At 34.1% G+C, this 18,693-nt stretch overlaps 1 protein-coding gene across 3 annotated transcripts; it reads left to right on the forward strand.

Moving 5' to 3' along the window:
- The first annotated feature begins 1,383 nt into the window (after positions 1-1,383).
- LOC107717289 (protein-L-isoaspartate O-methyltransferase domain-containing protein 1-like) lies at positions 1,384-15,061 on the forward strand. 3 transcript variants are annotated; one of them, XM_016523997.1, is made up of 6 exons: positions 1,384-1,637; positions 6,920-7,239; positions 8,763-8,865; positions 10,599-10,770; positions 11,900-12,023; positions 13,733-15,061. In XM_016523997.1, the coding sequence occupies exons 1-6, from the start codon at positions 1,624-1,626 to the stop codon at positions 14,104-14,106; spliced, it is 1,107 nt and encodes a 368-aa protein (XP_016379483.1). In that variant the 5' UTR covers positions 1,384-1,623; the 3' UTR covers positions 14,107-15,061. The 3 variants fall into 3 exon arrangements, with proteins under 3 accessions (XP_016379483.1, XP_016379490.1, XP_016379495.1); XM_016524004.1 differs by having other exon boundaries at positions 1,386-1,637; positions 6,744-7,239; XM_016524009.1 differs by lacking the exon at positions 1,384-1,637 and adding an exon at positions 5,720-5,734 and having other exon boundaries at positions 6,744-7,239.
- Positions 15,062-18,693: the final 3,632 nt, after the last annotated feature.

Genomic DNA, 18,693 nt, shown 5'->3' on the forward strand with positions numbered 1-18,693 from the left:
CCGTACCCACTGTATATATATATATATATAATTATATTTAATGTAATAAATGATTATTAAATACAATGAATTATTATATTACATTGTATATTACATTAAGTATCTGTCATATACACACATAATGTTTATTATATAAATAACATATATACTATATATAAAATAATATATTTTTAAAATATCATAAATTATTATTTAGTACAATAAATTATTTATAGTTATTATACAAAATAACAGTCATATTTGTCCTCAAACTATCTGCTTTACACACACACAAACAAGCCATTCAATTAAAATATAAGCAAATAGCTTTATAAAGAATTTGCATCTAATTCCTTCTGTCTTTTTTGATCTACATATGCATTCTAGGAGGGAGCTATATCTTTTAGGGTTAAAGGGGAGTTTTATATGACCCTTCCTGACTTTGAGATCATTTTACCTATAATTCTCCTGGATGTGATTGCTGTCACATATTGCCTATGTTGTAGAGTTATTTTTGGGAACTTGGTACAGTGTTTGAACATCATGACCTGATGTATGTAGAAAGACTTACTATGCTGTCAATCCAATAGGAGCATTGTCTTATGTTAATGAAACCTAATGTCCAGATGTATAAATGGACACTTATTCATTTTAAACTGGTTTCATAATGTTAATTTCCCAGTAGAGTTGGACTAGATGAATCTTACAGGGTCATGAGGGGTCAGCTGGGTAGAGTGGCCTCTGGGAAAATAAAAAGATGTCACCACATAATTCATAATTCTGAAGGTTTTTCCACTCACGTCCCGCCTTCTCCTAATCCTTATTTGCTACGCTAGCTACGTTAATATGAACGACTCCTAAACTGTCCAATAGTTGACCGCCTTTGTAGCCTACTAGCCAATCCTGGCTCAAGAGGCGGGGCGTATGTGATATAGGTGGGGAGAAACAACCGCTGTCCACAGCCGATTAAAACAGAAAAACCGGGTGGAATAGCATTTAGACGATGCTGTCTAGTTTCGCTGTCTGTATTTATACATCTAATATTTTAGCTGTTTAAGATTCTCGCTATTTTTTAATAAAGTGCTCAGACCGCTATTGAAGACGCGCGTTGTCCGTTTTGTCACGTGGTACGTGGTACTTTTATCAGCGCTGGATTAGCTGGACTAATCGCATTCTTTTGCGATTAATTGTTTGGTTAATGCAATTCAGTCCTTTTTATATATATAAATGCATTAAGCGTATTTGTAAATATAACTCAAAAATCAACCATTAGTATGAATAGATTCAAACGATTATAGTTTTATATTTACAAATTCCTCCAATATATGAATAATCGAGTTTATATTTGAATGCAGCTCAATGGGAGTTCCGCTCTTTGGGCCTCAGGGAGCCTCCTGGAGGACTATAATAAGAACCAGTTATTAGCCAGCAGCATTTGCAGTCTAATGTCCGCAGCCTCGTTTCTGTGAACCATGTGACGTGTGTTTACATCCTCTCAGCTGTTCCTCAAGAAAAACAGCGCTGGATCTTCAACGCCACGAAAATCTATATATCACACAACAACAACAACAACAGTGCGCTCAAAAACACCAAGTCTAATGCGCATCCAGTGTGTTTAGCTCGTGCAAAGCCCGAGACTGATTCATGGCTTTACAAAGGTCAGTGAACATTGTTATTCCGCAGAGATGAGGCCGACATTTTTGTTTTGTTGCTTTGCGTTGATCTGAGCAAGCTGAGGAAGATGTGCATGTGGCAGACATTTAAATGCAAACCCACTAACCTGGTTTAACGCACGCGAAAAATGGCAAAATGGCTGTTTTGAAGCATGCACAAATTTGTTATTGTCTATTAAGTGGTTTGCTGTGCCAGGTCAAACACAATGCCACCGACTTACTGGTTTTCCCAGTCCTGCAGCGTTTAAATGTCATCTAACAGCATTAGAAACCGAACAACTAGAGGGGGGTTTTCCCCGTCTCTCTCATCTTATTTTAATCAGATCTCAATGATCCTAATTCAGAGGTGTTTTAACCAGATGCTGCAAGTTTACTAATACTTATAAGAAAAATAATAACAATAGCAGTGTAACAACTGTCTCTGAAGCTTTGTTTTTTTTTAAATAACTTCCTTTTTTGATCGTTTATTACGCAAAACGCACAATAACAAAGACCAGATGCAAGACACACCCGGAAGTATTTGTTCATAAATATTTAAAATGTCAAGTGTTATTGCATAACCCTGTTAATTAGATCTGTGGAGTTGTCGAATAAATAAAGGCATGCAAGTCCTGCTTGAGAGATTATGGCGGATCTAAACACGTGAAACGCTTACATTTCCTCTCTCTCTTCTTTGATTTTTATTTGACTACCTCATGTTATTGTCTCGGATATAATGTATAGATGTAATAAGCACCGCACGCGTCGCTTAACTCTGTTTTGTTTTAACGCAGTGCGGATATGTGTAGTGTTTTATAAGTCCTTTAACTCGACTGCTTCGTGAACTGTAGATCTGTATGTAAACAAACAAACGACCGAAAGCGTCGCAAATACGGGGTTTCTATTCAATATCGACAAAAACGCTATTATATAGCGTTTTGGCTTCATATTTGTTGAGAGATTAGTGCTGTTGTGATGTTATGGAAAGCTGTTTTAACATTTATTCCTTACAACTGACTATTTTTATGTTACTAGTATCTATTTTGTAAATACTAGTACGCACTCTACGTTAACTGTGACTAGTAATATATCTTTTCAGTTTCACAATAACTGCTCATTAGTAGTATTTATTCATGTAGACTGCTAGCATGCTTGCTTATTTGTTTGCTGTTCAGCAGCTACTAGTTATCAACAATAATTCCTGTTTCTTTGCCATTGAGCTCTATTTACAGAACAGAATGCCTACTTTATAGTACAATTAAAAATCTTACCAATCCGAATACACACTTGTTGGCTCTCAGTCACCAGGAATATTGGATCCAGTCGTGCTGAACTTCTGTCTCCTCCACAATATTGGACTTGATATCCAAACCGTCAACAGAAAATGAATTGTTCTAAAATTTCTTCCATTCTACTATCGTAAAAAAATAATTTAACACAGTTTATTGAATAATCTCATTTGCGTCTTTCTCTGTGCTTAGTCTGGGTTCGTCTGACCAGCACAAATGTTACCAAACTGCTTCACAACCTCCCATGAAATGTAAGCATTTTTTCTTATCTGTAACTTGTGAAAACACAATCAGAAGATTAAACCGCAAGCATTGCAAGAACATGGAAAATAATGAGTAATATTATAAAAAAAATGAATATCAATGAAAATGAAATGATGAATATAAAATATGGAAGAAAATAAAAACAACAAATGTATGTTTGCTCTCTTGAAGCTTTACACACACAGGTTGCCCTTTATAATGCAAATCTTTCACACTAGAGTCTGGACTAGTGTCTATTCATTTGCTACTAGGACAACTGGAATAAATATTAGTAACTATTTGAATAGTTATAACAATATAGTTTTAAATAAGTATAGATAACAAAACTATATACTACTAAGTTGTAAGGAATAAATATTAATATATTTTGCCACATGTAATGTAACTTGGCTTTAATGCACATAAAGTTATGTCACTTATTATAGTTATTATTCTTATTCTTTGAATCTCACAATCATGTAAAGGTCATATTTCACCACAAAATGTGCCCTGCAGGTCGGGTCCTGCTTTATTGGTGTGTTGGGTTTCTCTCTGTGATGACACGGTTCTTCTTATTGAGGCCTGGAATGAATCTGCTGAGAGTTTGTGGCTTCCGCTTTCACTGGGTCAGACAAACGGTGCAGGAGTCAACATGAGACCATCAGCTTCCATTTAAAATATAGACTATTTACACACATTATTACAGACTATTGCTCCGATAATATTTGAACTGAACTGAGCTGGACGATGACATCACTGAATCAATGATGAACTGACTTTAACTGTTTACTGTTATTGTCCCCTTGCATTGTCGACACACTATTTTCCTGTTTAATACTGTAAAGCTGCGTTGACACAATCTGTATTGTATAAAGCGCTATATAAATAAAGATGACTTGACTTTACACCACGTGTGCTCATGAAACACAGCCTGAGACTGACAGCCTGAGGACAGCTGTATATTATAATGGGTAGCTGACATGAAGTTTCAGTTTTTTCATAAATAATGAAGACTATGTAAATCAGACAAAGTAGGCCTGCTTTAATTTAGGTTTTATCTTCACTTGAAAAGCACAGAGGAATTGTAAACTGATTAGTTCTGGCAGAGCATCAGCATTCTGTGATAATTTTGCAATTATGCAACCAGCAAGTTTAAACGTTAATGATGGATCAGCTCAGCTTTATAACAAACTGTTCTAGTTCATTGTTCCACTTCCAGTATTAACTCCATAACAATCCAGCAGTTACTTAGCTACAAAACCAGTTAGCGATGACATGAAAACCAGCATCCTATTTTTATACCCAGTATTAATGGCTTTATCGGTTTGTAGTGTCTGTTTGTTCTAAACAAAGAGCGCTCATGAGTTATGTGCTGTTCTCTTTTGTAAGTTGTATACTGATGTACAGAGAGTCTCCGTAGGGTTGCAATCAGGTCTTGTACAAAACAGAGTAGGAGGTTTGACCCAGATCCCTCCCTGCAGTATTTTTAGTGCAGGAGACTGAAAGGGCAGCGTTGCAGGAAAAGGCTGAAAAGCAAGACAAATGCAGAAAAGAAAAGAAGAACAAGGAAATAATAGGGATGTAGGCATAAGTATAGACATTTAAAACCCTGTTTTGTGGCTTTTGATCCATGTCTGTTAGTGTTTAGGTCATCAAAATATAGACAAAATTCATTTTAGTAAAAAAATCAGAAATACTGATGACATCATGTTGCACTCATGGGCGTGTCCAAATTTATTGTCCAATCAAATGCTCTCTAGAACAGGGGTGTCAAACGCAATTCCTGGAGGGCCGGAGCCCTGCAGAGTTTTGTTCCAACCCTGCTCCAACACACATACCATGTGGTTTTCAAATAATTTAAATAATTTAATTTTTTATACAAGTACCTTATATGCTCACCAAGGATGCATTTATTTCATCAAAAATACAGTAAAAACAGTAATATTGTGAAATATTATTTAAACATTTAAAATAATGATCCTCTATTTGATTATATTGGGCTGCTTAATATTTTTATGGAAAACACGATCATTCGTTTTTATAGGATTCTTTGATGAATAGAAAGTGCAAAAGAACAGCATTTATTTGAAACAGAAATCTTTTGCAACATTATAAATGTCCTTACTGTCACTTTTGATTCATTTAATGCATCCTTGCTGAATAGCAGTTAGATTAAATAGTAATAATATTTCTCTTTTTTTACGGTTTTACTGTATTTTTGATCAAATGAATGCAGCCATTGTGAGAATAAAAGGCATTAAAAAGAATTAAAACATTAAACAAATTAAGAAAAATGTATTATTCTGAATTTTTGCATAGGCGGTGTATATAAAGCTTTGAAAAATGGTCTTGTTTGCATTTGCATGTGAAAGTTTCTTATATATATATATATATATATAAGTGATGAGCTCTTCAAGTTCAATAGCAAGTATGTCAACACAGAAAATGAACCCAGTTTAATGGGTTCTTTTTAGATGGATGGTTCTTTGCAAAGCCATCCCTAATTGGAGTGGAGAAAGGAGACATTTCGATGTACAGTAATTGGGCTTTTCTTGAACTCACTGAACCGGTGTAAGTAAATAAGCCTCGTGTTTGTTTGTTTAAATCCAGATCTATTTCAGGTTCATGAAAATCCTTGAGGTTAAAGAACTTCAGCTTAACTCCGTTACCAAAGATGCAAATTTTGACACTCTCTATGTCCTGTCTGCAGCCCAAATACCACTTTCAGACTCGCTTCCCTCTTGCTTTGAAAGCCTATTCAGTTGTTAAGTGCATAGCATTTCTAGGAAGCAGACGTTCAGATGTCCTGATTAATAACTGATTTTTTGCTTTGGCATTTATTATATTATCATTTGAGACATGTAGTAAGACTTCAGGCTTGGACTTCTGCTGCTTTCTGCAGTATTAAAGCTGGTTGCATCAGGCAGGCAACATTAATAATAATTGCATCCTTGAGTCATATGAAGGTAATATATCTTTTATTTACATCATTATTATTATTCTTGATCATAATTACATTTAGGGATTTAAAGGGGTCATATGATGCGATTTCAAGTTTTGCTTTCTCTTTGGAGTGTTACAAGCTGATTGTGCATAGATAAGATCCCTGAAGTTGCAAAGACTAAAGTCTCAAAACCAAAGAGATATTCTTTATCAAATAAACAAACTTCTAAGTATATATATATATATATATATATATATATACAATTTGTAGGAACATAAAACAGTTTTAAAAAATCTCACATACTACATTACCATTCAAATGTTTGAGATTTTTTTACTTTGCGTCAGTGCTATGTCTAATTCATTGATTTGCCGTTTGTTTATTGTATTATCATTTGTGACATGTAATAAGTCTTCAGACTTGTGCTTCAGTTGCTTTCTGCTATGTTAAAGCTGCTTGCATCAGGCAGGTAACATCAGGTACGTGCAACACCTAGCTGAAGAATCAAAGCCAGCAGGTATCAGGTGGCACGGACACTCTCGCGCAGCATGGCTCCTGTTTTCAGGAGAGAAGGGGAAACTGAAATGTGTGAGAGCGAGAGATCTAAACCGTCACCTTTTGTTTTTCAATCCTCAGATCTTGGCGTAGCTGAGAATGGTCTGAGGTGATTTGTGTGGGACGCAGGCATCACGACTGGGCATCCCTGCGGAGAATCGCTCCAGCGCTTTCATCTGGATGTGAGGACCGGTCTAGTTATCCGTCTCTCACCTCCTCTGCATTTTTTTCTTTCTTTTTTTTGGTTTGTTTCTTTTCTCTGAGGGGATCATGGGGGGAGCAGTCAGCGCTGGCGAGGACAACGATGATTTGATAGACAACCTGAAGGAAGCGCAGTACATCCGCACAGACCGCGTGGAGCAGGCCTTTAGGGCCATAGACCGTGGAGATTATTACCTGGACAGCTACAGAGACAATGCCTACAAGGATCTGGCATGGAAGCACGGGAATATACACCTGTCAGCGCCGTGTATCTACTCTGAGGTGATGGAAGCGCTGAAACTCCAGCAGGGTTTGTCTTTCCTGAACCTCGGCAGTGGCACGGGATACCTGAGCACCATGGTGGGCCTGATCATAGGTGAGAACTACTCTGATAACTTATATATAATTAAAAGACAATAAAGGAAACAGCAGATATTGAAGATACAATTTATTTATATTGTTTATTATTATTCTTATTATTATTTTAAAAAATCGATCAAAAGAAAAACAGAAAATTATTAGAAGAAGAAATAAGAAATTTGCGCTCAAAAAATAGAGTATTTTAGGACGAATCAGAGTTTTGCATTTTACGTGAAATTTATTTCATTTAAGTTGCATAAATCAGCTTTTTAGCCATCCACCTCTTGTCAAATGAGACCAGAGCAATTGTTTTTTTACTTAGTTATTTGTTTGAACATTACCTAATAGTAAGTTTACATTTGAATCATATTTAGGTATTAAATCTTTAATTTGCATTACTCTTATTATTATTATTGCTAAATTTTAGGGATTTAAACAAACATACATTTTGGCACTACACACCTGAATGACTCAAATCATGCAACTTGTAAAGAGTTGAGTAACTGAGTAAAGATGTGATGTTACTCTTATAAGTAATCAGATTTTGGATTTTTAGTTGGAGGAACATAAATAGAGTTTAAAAAAAAATCTCACATAATACATTAACATTTACAGTTTAGGGGTGGTAATGTTTTGAAAGAAGTATTTTATGCTCATCAAGGCTGCATTTATTTGATCAAAAATACCATAAAATTGTAATATTGTAAAATATTATTACAATTTAAAATAACTGTTTTCTGTTAGAATATATGTTAAGATGTAATTTAACATATATTTCAGCATCATTACTCCAGTCTTCAGTGTCACATGATCCTTCATTTTTAGTTGGAGGAACATAAATAGAGTTAAAAAAAAAATCTCACATAATACATTAACATTTACAGTTTAGGGGTGGTAATGTTTTGAAAGAAGTCTTTTATGCTCATCAAGGCTGCATTTATTTGATCAAAAATACCATAAAATTGTAATATTGTAAAATATTATTACAATTTAAAATAACTGTTTTCTGTTAGAATATATGTTAAGATGTAATTTAACATATATTTCAGCATCATTACTCCAGTCTTCAGTGTCACATGATCCTTCAGAAATCATTCTAATATGCTGATTTCCTGCTCAAGAAACATTTCTTATTATTATCAATGTTGAAAACAGTTGTGCTGCTTCATATTTTTTGTGGAAACCATAATACATGATTCTTTGATAAACAGAAAGTTCAATGAACAGCAATTTGTTTAAAATAGAAATATTTTGTGACATTACTTCCTGTCACTTTTGACCAATTTAATGCATCCGTATTGAAAATATTGATTTCTTTATAAAAAATTAAAAAAAACTAGCCTATGCAAGATACTGCTTAGTAACACACTGGCAATTTGTTCCCTTTTCTCCAGAATCTTCAACTTTTGGTGTGTTATTAGCTGAAAATGTTAATATTTCAATATAATGTCTTGGTATGTGACTGATAATAACTGAAAATAAAAGTGTAGTATTATATCAGTGATTCTTTTTTTTTATTATTATTATTATTATTTGCAGGTCCGTTTGGAGTAAATCATGGCGTTGAGCTACACAAGGATGTGGTGGAATATGCAAAAGAAAGACTCGATGAATTCATTAAAAACAGCGACAGCTTTGACAGGCATGTTCAACTCTATTTTACATTCTTTCTCTAGATTTAAGTGCGAATGTAAATATTCTATTTTTAAAAAAGTGCTGGTTTTGTTACACCTATAGAAATTGAAATCATCTAAAAGCATTTGTTTTAAAGGGGTCATATGATGCTTCTAAAAAGAACATTATTTTGTGTATTTGGTGTAATGAAATGTGTTTTGGCAGCCGCCTCCAGGAAGGCAAACTGAGTTTGGAGAGAGCAACATGAGTCCCACCGCAGTTCTGTGGTTAACTTCAGAGATCGCTTTGATTTGAACTTTGATTTACTCAGCCCTGCCCATTAATCTTCCATGTGACACGGAGGATGCATTAGCTTTCCCCGAACCACAGTCTCCATGAATAAATACTTCAAGCGGCCGTCAGCTCTCTGCGGTCTGCTGAGCGATTCGCACACCTGCGGGAACACCTGTCACAGCCAGAACCGCTAGCTCAGACAGTCCACTTCAGCATTGCACACGCTTTCCCTGAACGCCCTCCCCGGCATTTTCCGCTTTCAAACATCTGTCTTCGTCATGCACCAGCGCGAGCAGCGTTGTTGAGGTCAGGAGAGAGCCGTAATGATGTATCAGACAAAGCACTGACACTATTAAACAAGCCATAAAAGCGTGTTTCATAACAGAAGACCATTGGGCCATAAGGTTGCTTAATCGATGTAGTTGAGCTTTGGGAGCTCGATATCTGTTACACGTCTTGTCGAGTCTGACTACTCAATAAAACTGCTGCTAAGCAAATAAAAACGTATGGACTAATGCTAATAATATGCTCAATATCACATTTCTCTTGGCATCATATCAGTTCTCTACCAGTTAAATAAGGAAAATTGCTTTTTATTCATTCATAAAAATAGATTCTTACATTTTCTGAAGGAAATGCGAATATACTTGTCCGTGCAAAACCCGCCGACATAATGCTAGGCTGTTGTTAGCGCATTGCTGTTTGGTTGCTCTGTGGTTATTTCGTTGTCACGTTAATGATAACTCAAATTATATAGCTTGTTGAAAAGAGGTCTGCTATTACTTCTAAGCCATTTGAAAAGCCATTTTTGCCTGGCGGACAATAAATCTTGCAAAACACCTGCATCTAGAGGCCAGAATATGGTAGATATACAAGATGGACTCTTTTGACTATTAAAATAATCTTTTTTTATGCTTAAAAAAATATATATATATATTTTATAAAAAAAAAAAAAAATGTTATTAAAAAAAATGTCATTATTTTTAAATACAATAATTTGACTCTTTATTCATTTTTAATTTTATTCAAAAAGTTACTCTCATTTCATTGCAAAATGTAATTATTATTCTGAACTTTTTTTTATTAAAGACTGTACAGTTCTTTAAACTACTGGACTCACAAAAATAATTGTGGTTAATTCATTTAATATATTGACACTCACAGTTTCTGTTAATAAAAAAATGAAAACAAGCAGTTTTATTAAAATTACAGCAGAACTCTAGCATGTTCTGCTGTAATTTTAATAAATCTGCTTGTTTTCATTTTTTTTATTTTCAGAAACTGTAAAAATATTGTGCTTTGACTTCAAGACAAAAAGGTCTAGAAAGGTCATGGTAGCACACTAAAATCAACTGGAACATGTTAGCAGCTGTGAGGTTTATGTAAAGAGACTGGAATATGTAGAAATTGTGTTGTAGGTGTTTTAGAAATGGATACCAGTGTTCTACAGTAAACGTGTCCTCTCAGGTTTGAGTTCTGCGAGCCACACTTTGTGGTGGGGAATTGTCTGGAGATTTCCTCAGACAGTCACCAGTACGACCGCATCTACTGTGGCGCTGGAGTTCAGAAGGACCACGAGAACTACATGAAAATCCTGCTGAAAGTCGGAGGAATTTTGGTCATGCCGATAGAAGATCAGGTAAAACCCAGGGTGATACATACTGTATAGCGACCCTGAAATCACTTACAAATGTCTGAATGTCAGTAGATGACAATATGAACCCAAATGTCTGCATGTTTCAAATGCTGCAGGATCTTGTCTCGTCACTAATTTACTTTTCTTCACCATTTTTGCTCGATGTCTTTTGTTTCCCTGGTATTTGGTGAAATTTTTTTTTTTTGTGGATGTATGATGTCAGTTCTCTTCAAGTTCACACCAGTGTTGTTATTGTTAACTAAAACTATTAAAAATGTTTTTTGTTAACTGAAATAAAGATGAAATAAAATATAAATATTAGATGAAAACCCAAACTTAGAATACATAAATTAATATTTGAAATGTTCCCTTGGCAACTAACTGAAATAAAATAAGTTGAAGTTGAAGTACTAAAACAAATTGTACAACTGAAGAAAAAAAAATATAACTAATAAAAAATTACAAAATAAACAATTAAACCGAAAATATGAAAATAAAAGCTAATTCAAAATATGAATAAATATTATAACGGTTTATAAATAATACTAAAATAACACCTGTTCACACATGTGTACTAAGCACAGTTCATCATATTAAATATCAACATGTTCCACTAATGACAAACAAAAAGTCACAGTACTTACTGTCTTCATTTTTTACTTTATTATTTCAAGCCAAATGCCTTTTTGTGAAATATTCTGCTTGACAAGTGTACTTGTGCTTTTCATTTCAAATAAATGCCACTTCAATAATTTTTAAGTGTATCTGAAGTATTCAAATCAATTTGGTGTAGTAGAAATCGGCATTTTAATTCTAGAAATGTCAGTCGAGTAGAATGATCTTTTGAAAGCCTTGACAAACCTATAGTAAATACAACTGCTTAAAAAAAGTCTCTGAAAAATTGCAAAGTGCATCTTTTATTACTTCTATTTGGCATCTAACAAGTTATCATAATGAAACAATTGTGAAAATTGTCATGAATGCAATATTTATGCTGCTATATGAATGCATGATATTGTAGAACAGTATTCTGTAGTTTCATGATCCTGTTGAGCCTCATGTCTTGCATCAAATGTTTGAGCTGGTTATTAGTGTGGCGTCTCTCTCATTGAGTGTTTGTGTGTTGTTGCAGCTGACTCAGATCACTAGAACCGGTCAGAGCTCCTGGGAGAGTAAGAATATCCTGGCGGTGTCATTTGCTCCTCTTGTTCAGCAGAGCAGGACAGAAGGCTGCAAGCCTGATGCTGTGGTGCTCCGTGAGTCTCCGCCTCTTTTATGACCTCACACTGCTCTGGCCAATCAGCTGCCGCTAGGGTGGTTTACAAAGGGCAACGTTACAGACTGATTTATTGCAGATTTCATTACCTGATTCATTCAGAACAGTAACCAACACTACAGGCAAAACCTGAAATTGTTTGTTTTTGTTTTTTTTCCTCTGGTCAGTCTTGAGATTTTGTGCTATTTTGCTTCTATAACATGTCTTCTTTCAGACTAATGGATAGAAAACATCCAAAATACACATTACAAAGTTTTTATTTTATTTATCTTTAAAGGCAGTTTACTCAAAATGCTGTTTTTCTCATGTAGTGAGTCAGAAATCGCCACATCCGTAACACTTGCATATACAAACTTTACAGTTTTGTATTCTGAAGAAGGATTTGTTCATATATCATTCATCCGATTTACATTTTATTCCTAAAAACATTGTGATTTTTTTCCCCCTGGCTGTTGTTGACAGTATTTTCTGATTTATAGAGTGATAAGTGGGAATCTGGTAATTTACAGTGGGAATATATTTTTAATTCTAAACTGCCCAGTTTTACGTATACATACACACACACACACACATATATATATATATATATATACACACACACACACACACACACACACACACACACACATATATATATATATATATATATATACACACACACACACACACACACACACACACACATATATATATATGAGTAGTTGACAAATATACCATAAATGTGTCCTATGGTGTGACAGCAAAAATTTAGAAAAAAAACTAACAATGAAGAAAAATCTCTCTTATGCTATTTGTATATTATTAACAAGAAATTAATTATTAATAATGATTAATTATTGTTTTCTCAATTTTGTTGTTACACCATAGGACGCATGTACGGTATATACAGTGGTGTGAAAAAGTTTTTGCCCCCTTCCTGTTTTTTTAATTGTTTGCATATTTGTCACACTTAAAAGATTCAGATCATCAAACAACCCATATATATATATACACACACACATAGATATAAAGATAGATAGATAGTTTTTTTTGTTGTTGTTGGGACTACGTAATAATTTTTGTTGAATTAAGTAAACTTTTGACATGGAGTAAACAGTTTTGCATATTTAAGTAGATTGGACAGTTAAATTAAGCACACTGTTTAAAAAATTACGTTTTTAAATACAAATTAAATAGTTTTACAAGAAAATGTAATTTAATCCAACGTTTAATCCAATGTTACTTGCCATTTTTAGTAATTATTTGTAAAATATAAGTGAAAATAGTTTCAAAGTAAATCCTAAAAATCTTTTTAGGAAAATTGATGCAAACATTTTTTTTTCAGTGTAGAAACCAAATGTTAGGCAGTTTTGCTTAAATGCATTTTAATTATTTAACAAACAACAGAAATCATTTTTTATTACAGTGTGGCTTTATCCAATATTTAGATTTCTGTTCTGGAAATATAAGCAAATGAGTGCATATTTCGTTAGATTATATTTAAACAACCTTTCAGCAAACTTGTAATACAAAACAGTTGTCTTGATGTACTGTGAATAATCAGCTGGTGCGGTGTAGTGATATCGATTAGTTTTTACCCTATTGCCCTGCGGTGTCTTGCCTTCAGGTTTAAACTAATTAGTTGTGCACACAAATGAGATCTGAGAAAAACCTTTAGCCATTAACCTGTGTAACTTGTCTGTTCCTCAGCGCCGCTGTCTGTGAGGACTCTTCAGGACCTGGCACGAATCTACATCCGCCGGACCCTCCGCAACCTGACCAACGAGGAGCAACCAGCCCGCAACAACACGCAGCGAGCGCCGCAGAAACGCAAACGCAGGCGCTGCCGCCGCCGCCGCCGCATCAACACCTACGTGTTCGTGGGCAACCAGCTGATTCCTCAGCCCATGGACAGCGAGGAGGACGAATGCATCGAGGAGGAGAGCAAAGAGGAGGAGCAGGAGAAAGACATTGAGCCCGTCAAACCCGAGGAGCCGCGGGTCAACCATCTGAGAGACAAAGTCCTGAGTCTGCCGCTGCCCGAGTCGCTGAAGGCATACCTGCTGTTCTACCGCGAGAAATAACACGCCGGCCCGTAGAAGCATTAATCAACGGTGGTTATTTCCTTCTCAGACTACTTCTGACCCTCAATTTCATAGTTTTTGTTTTTGATAATGTAGCATAATTTCAAGATTTAAACGGGGCTGGGCTACATTTGCAAGAGACGCTGGATTTGATTGTGCTTGCTGTGTTTGTTCTAATGACTCATAATGTTGTAATATTCACATTTTGAATGTGATTTTTCACTTCAGAGGGCCTTGGGGGTTTAGAAGCTTCTAGCTCACCTTGTTTGTATTGAGAAGAGTTCGCTAAATGTGATGGAAGCTCTTTTTCACTGGCTTGTATTGTAAGACCAGCTGTTTGATGAAACCAGTAATGACAGTATTCTTTCTTTTTTTTAATTGTAGGGAGAATGAAAAACTTGAGTCATTATTTTGGGATTGATTTTTGCCACCTTTGATTCTCTGAAGCTTTTCTTCTGCTGTTTATGATGCTAATGCTTTCGATATCTCTTGGGACTGTTTTAGTGAAGTTCATCTAGAGATGTTTTTTTTGGCATTTCTATTTTTTTTTTGTCACGTTTGTAAGTACTGATATTGAGCTGTCTCTTAATAGATGATGTAATTTTTTGCTTGTTCCTTTTGTCTTCGAGTCGACTTGAAGACCCAACGCTCCACTTTTCTGCTTGCGATCATTAAATGTAAGAGACGTCACTGTTTGTGTCGGTTTGTAATCGGTGATTTCTCACTGTTGTAAAAACTTGTTTGCAATATATTGTCAGCATAAGAAATCTGTGGCTTAATTTCAGTTCTTCAGTTGATTGTAAAGGATTTTGATACACTGAAATGGAATATAATAGAATTTGCATCCGTCATGTTTGTCACATTTCCCAAAAATACACGGAGACAGATTGAGATATTGAAAAAGACCCAAAGTATGTGTACATAGCCCTCACAAAATCTGCGAAATCTTTCATTTTAAATTAAAAAAAAAAATCGGAATCATAAAATTGCATTCTGTTGTTTTAGTACTGCCCTGATGAAGCGTAACATATATTTGGATATATACAGTACTAAATGACTGATTTTATATAAATGATTCTGCTGAAATGTTCTTAATGTTGCGTGTCGCCTCTATTACTGTTCATGTTCTTTTGTGATGGTTGTACATCTCTGGTTTGTCCCTCAAAAGTCCTCCAGGTCCATCTGAGCTCTTCCTCACAGTGGCTATAGGATGTCGAGATCCAGTTTTACCACTCAGGGACTGACAAAACCATCATAAAAGACTAAAAACAGTCATTGATGCTCGAGGAAACCACACATGATATCAAGAACCAAATATGTATATTTTCAACAGGATCTATTGTGTAATTCAAGTTACTTTGTGTTCTGAAATATATGTACATATCTGTTGTGCAGCTTTTTCAGGGCAGTACTAAATGTAAAAAAAAAAAAAAAAATTTAATCCTATTTTAAGATTTTATATAAAAAACTGACTACATTTATTATTACATTTATTAATTTTTTTATTTCTAAAATGACTCCATGAAATGTATTTCAATAAATTAGGTTTGGACATTAATTTTAAAAAGGCTTAGTTATACAGCTATGAACCATTATTTGCTTAAAAAAGATTTTTTTTTTTTTTTAATGAGTGAGGAAGATGTAAATTTACATGTGCTAAAAAGTTTTTAGAAGTACACTAGCACACAGACATGGACTAAAAGCCACAATTTTTTTTTTTTTTTTTGGAGTTTATTGTGACTTCCAACACCTTAAGTCATTGCCTATCTCCTGTTATTTATGAAATGATGGTGATAGAGAAACTAGAATGTAAAGATAAAAACCAAAATGATTTTTCATATTTGGCCTTACAGGTTAAGGTACAGTATCTCTAATAGATTCACACCAGCACAGTCTAGAAACAATGTTTTGATCTTTTTAAACAGTATTGCACCAGCTTCTAATTCCAAATGACTTTAAAACTCATAAAAGAGAGAAATTCATGTGTTTTGTTATTGAGAAAGTAGGATGACACATTTAAGTGTAATATTTTATTAAACAAACTTTAATAGGCTACATTTCCCTCCTGAAAATAAAGACCATTTATGACTATTTTCAGTCAACTCATGAAAATGCTCGAAGCGTTGGAGATATTGAGAGAAGAAACTACAGGCCATGCAGATTCTACATGAGTTCTGAGAGCATCTTGTAATAATTTTCATAATTTTTTATATTGCTTATTGACTGTAAACCGGACTGTTTCTCAAGGTAAGAGCAGCCTGTCCGTTGACTTTGAACGCAGGAACGTTTCATGAGCTCTTTTTCCACAGCATGACGTCCTACACATGCTCCCTGTCTTTGCTTAAGTGTATCACTGACTGTAATTTGATGCTTTGTTTCTCAACCATCTTTTGATTAAATATATTTATAGCCAACCTGTTACTTTTACTAAGCTGGTGTTTGTCAAATGAGTTTTAGTTTTGTGTTCGTGCGTGCGTGTGTGTGTGTGTGTGTGTGTATATACACATTAAAAAAATACAATGACAAGTTTTTATGCTTGTTTCATGTCTAAGTCTGTCACAAACATTTCTGGTAACACTTTATAATAAGGTTCATTAGTTAACTACTTTAGCTAACATGAACCAAGAATGAACAATACTTCTACAGCATTAATCTTAATGTTAATTTCAACATTTACTAATGCATTATTAAAATCAAAAGTTGTGCTTGTTAACATTAGTTAATGCACTGTGAATTAACATGAACTAACAATGAACAACTGTATTTTCATTAACCAACATTAACAAAGATTAATAAATACTGTAATAAATGTATTGTTGTTCGTTCATGATAGCTAGATAGATAAGATTCATATACATGTGTGTATAATGTTGTTATTGGGTGACTGAGTAGAAACCTAAGCACATAAAAGTGTAAAAAAATATATATATATTTCAGCTTGGACAACAATACAAACTCTAAGGTCACATTATAAAATCTTTATTAACTATACATCTTTATTAAAACAAACCAGTTTTCTAAAAATAAAAGAATGCTTTTCAGCCTCTGCTTTTCCAGTCCCATCTTTATCCAACGATATCCCAGCCTGGGGAAAATCACAAATCTCTCTTTTGCATAGACTAAACGCTCAACATCAGGACAAAAATCAGGGTTATGACAAGAAAAAAAAAAAAGATTTAATGGCGCAAAAGTGCTTCTCAGTAAAACCACATTTACGGTTCCATCCATAGGGTCCTACATGAACTTTGGGGTGGCAGCATGGTGGGCAATAAATGGTTAATATTTTCTTTGTGGACTTATATTGGACTTTGTGGACATAGAAGTTTAAGTTCAATCAAAGTGGTAGTTAAAGGAGCTAATGTATATTTTTAGTACATTCACATACTTCAGCATGAGGAAAGGTCTAAAGTTGTGCATTTAAAGCTTTGGCCATAATGCTAGATAACACACATCTTATTCTTACATGTCAGTTCATGACACTAGCATGCGTTAAATGACAGCATCATAACAGCAGCCTTAAATATGTACAGAGAAATTTTAAAGTCAACATGAAAGCATATACATAACCCACTTTACTAAAAAAAAAAAATAAACACACACACACACACACACATATAAACACATACACACTCAATTGTTTTTGGCAATAACCTTTATATCAATGTTAACCATCATTAAAATTAAATTTACTGTGTTAATAGCATAAACCTATAGTACAGCAGTTACTTTAAAAAAACTTTTAAAAATTAAATAAAAGTCTAGACAACCAAAAAATAAAGGCAAAGTGCTGATGGATAATGCACAGGGAAATTAATTTTAATAGTAACACTTTACAATAAGGTCCCATTAGTTTACATGAATTAACAATGAAAAATAATTCTAAAGCATTTATTACTCAATGTTAATTGCAACATTTACTAATACATTGTTAAAAATCAAAAGTTGTCTGTTAATATATATATATATAGTTTTAATTTAACAAAGATTAATAAACACTGCAACAAATACAATGCTCATTGTTAGTTAATTTTCGTTAATGCATTAACTAACGGGACCTTATTGTAAAATGATACCATTTTAATAATTAGTAAGTAAATAGGTAAATATTATAAGTATAAGTAAATAGGGTCTGTTATCATTTCATGTTGACTTTATCAGGTTAAATGGGTGGCATATTTTGTACTTTGCAAAAATGACCAAAGTTTATGCACCAATACATTTATCTTAGATATTGGCGAAAAGATACAAATAAAAACAATAAAGTGAATCACTTCATTGATTAGCTTAGCAAGTACGTCGTTCCTTTGAGAAAGCTGAAATGTGCATCATACAGTCACTTCATACAATTCCAGTTCATCTTCAGTTACATGATTCATTCTTTAATAAAGTATCAAAATAGATCCAATATGAAAATAATACCCACATTCTCCAGTCTGTTTCTCTAGGCAGTCAGACAGGGCGCCGTTTTAACAGCTTTTTGTACAGATTTAAAAATTGATGTTCAATTTATGTGGATTTGCATTGAATTTTAAAACATTTGGACCTAAATAACAGGTTACACATTGGATCTCTAACAGACATTCAAAA

Source organism: Sinocyclocheilus rhinocerous, unplaced genomic scaffold, assembly GCF_001515625.1.
Source record: "Sinocyclocheilus rhinocerous isolate Xijiao unplaced genomic scaffold, SAMN03320098_v1.1 scaffold1694, whole genome shotgun sequence".
NCBI lineage: Eukaryota > Metazoa > Chordata > Actinopteri > Cypriniformes > Cyprinidae > Sinocyclocheilus > Sinocyclocheilus rhinocerous.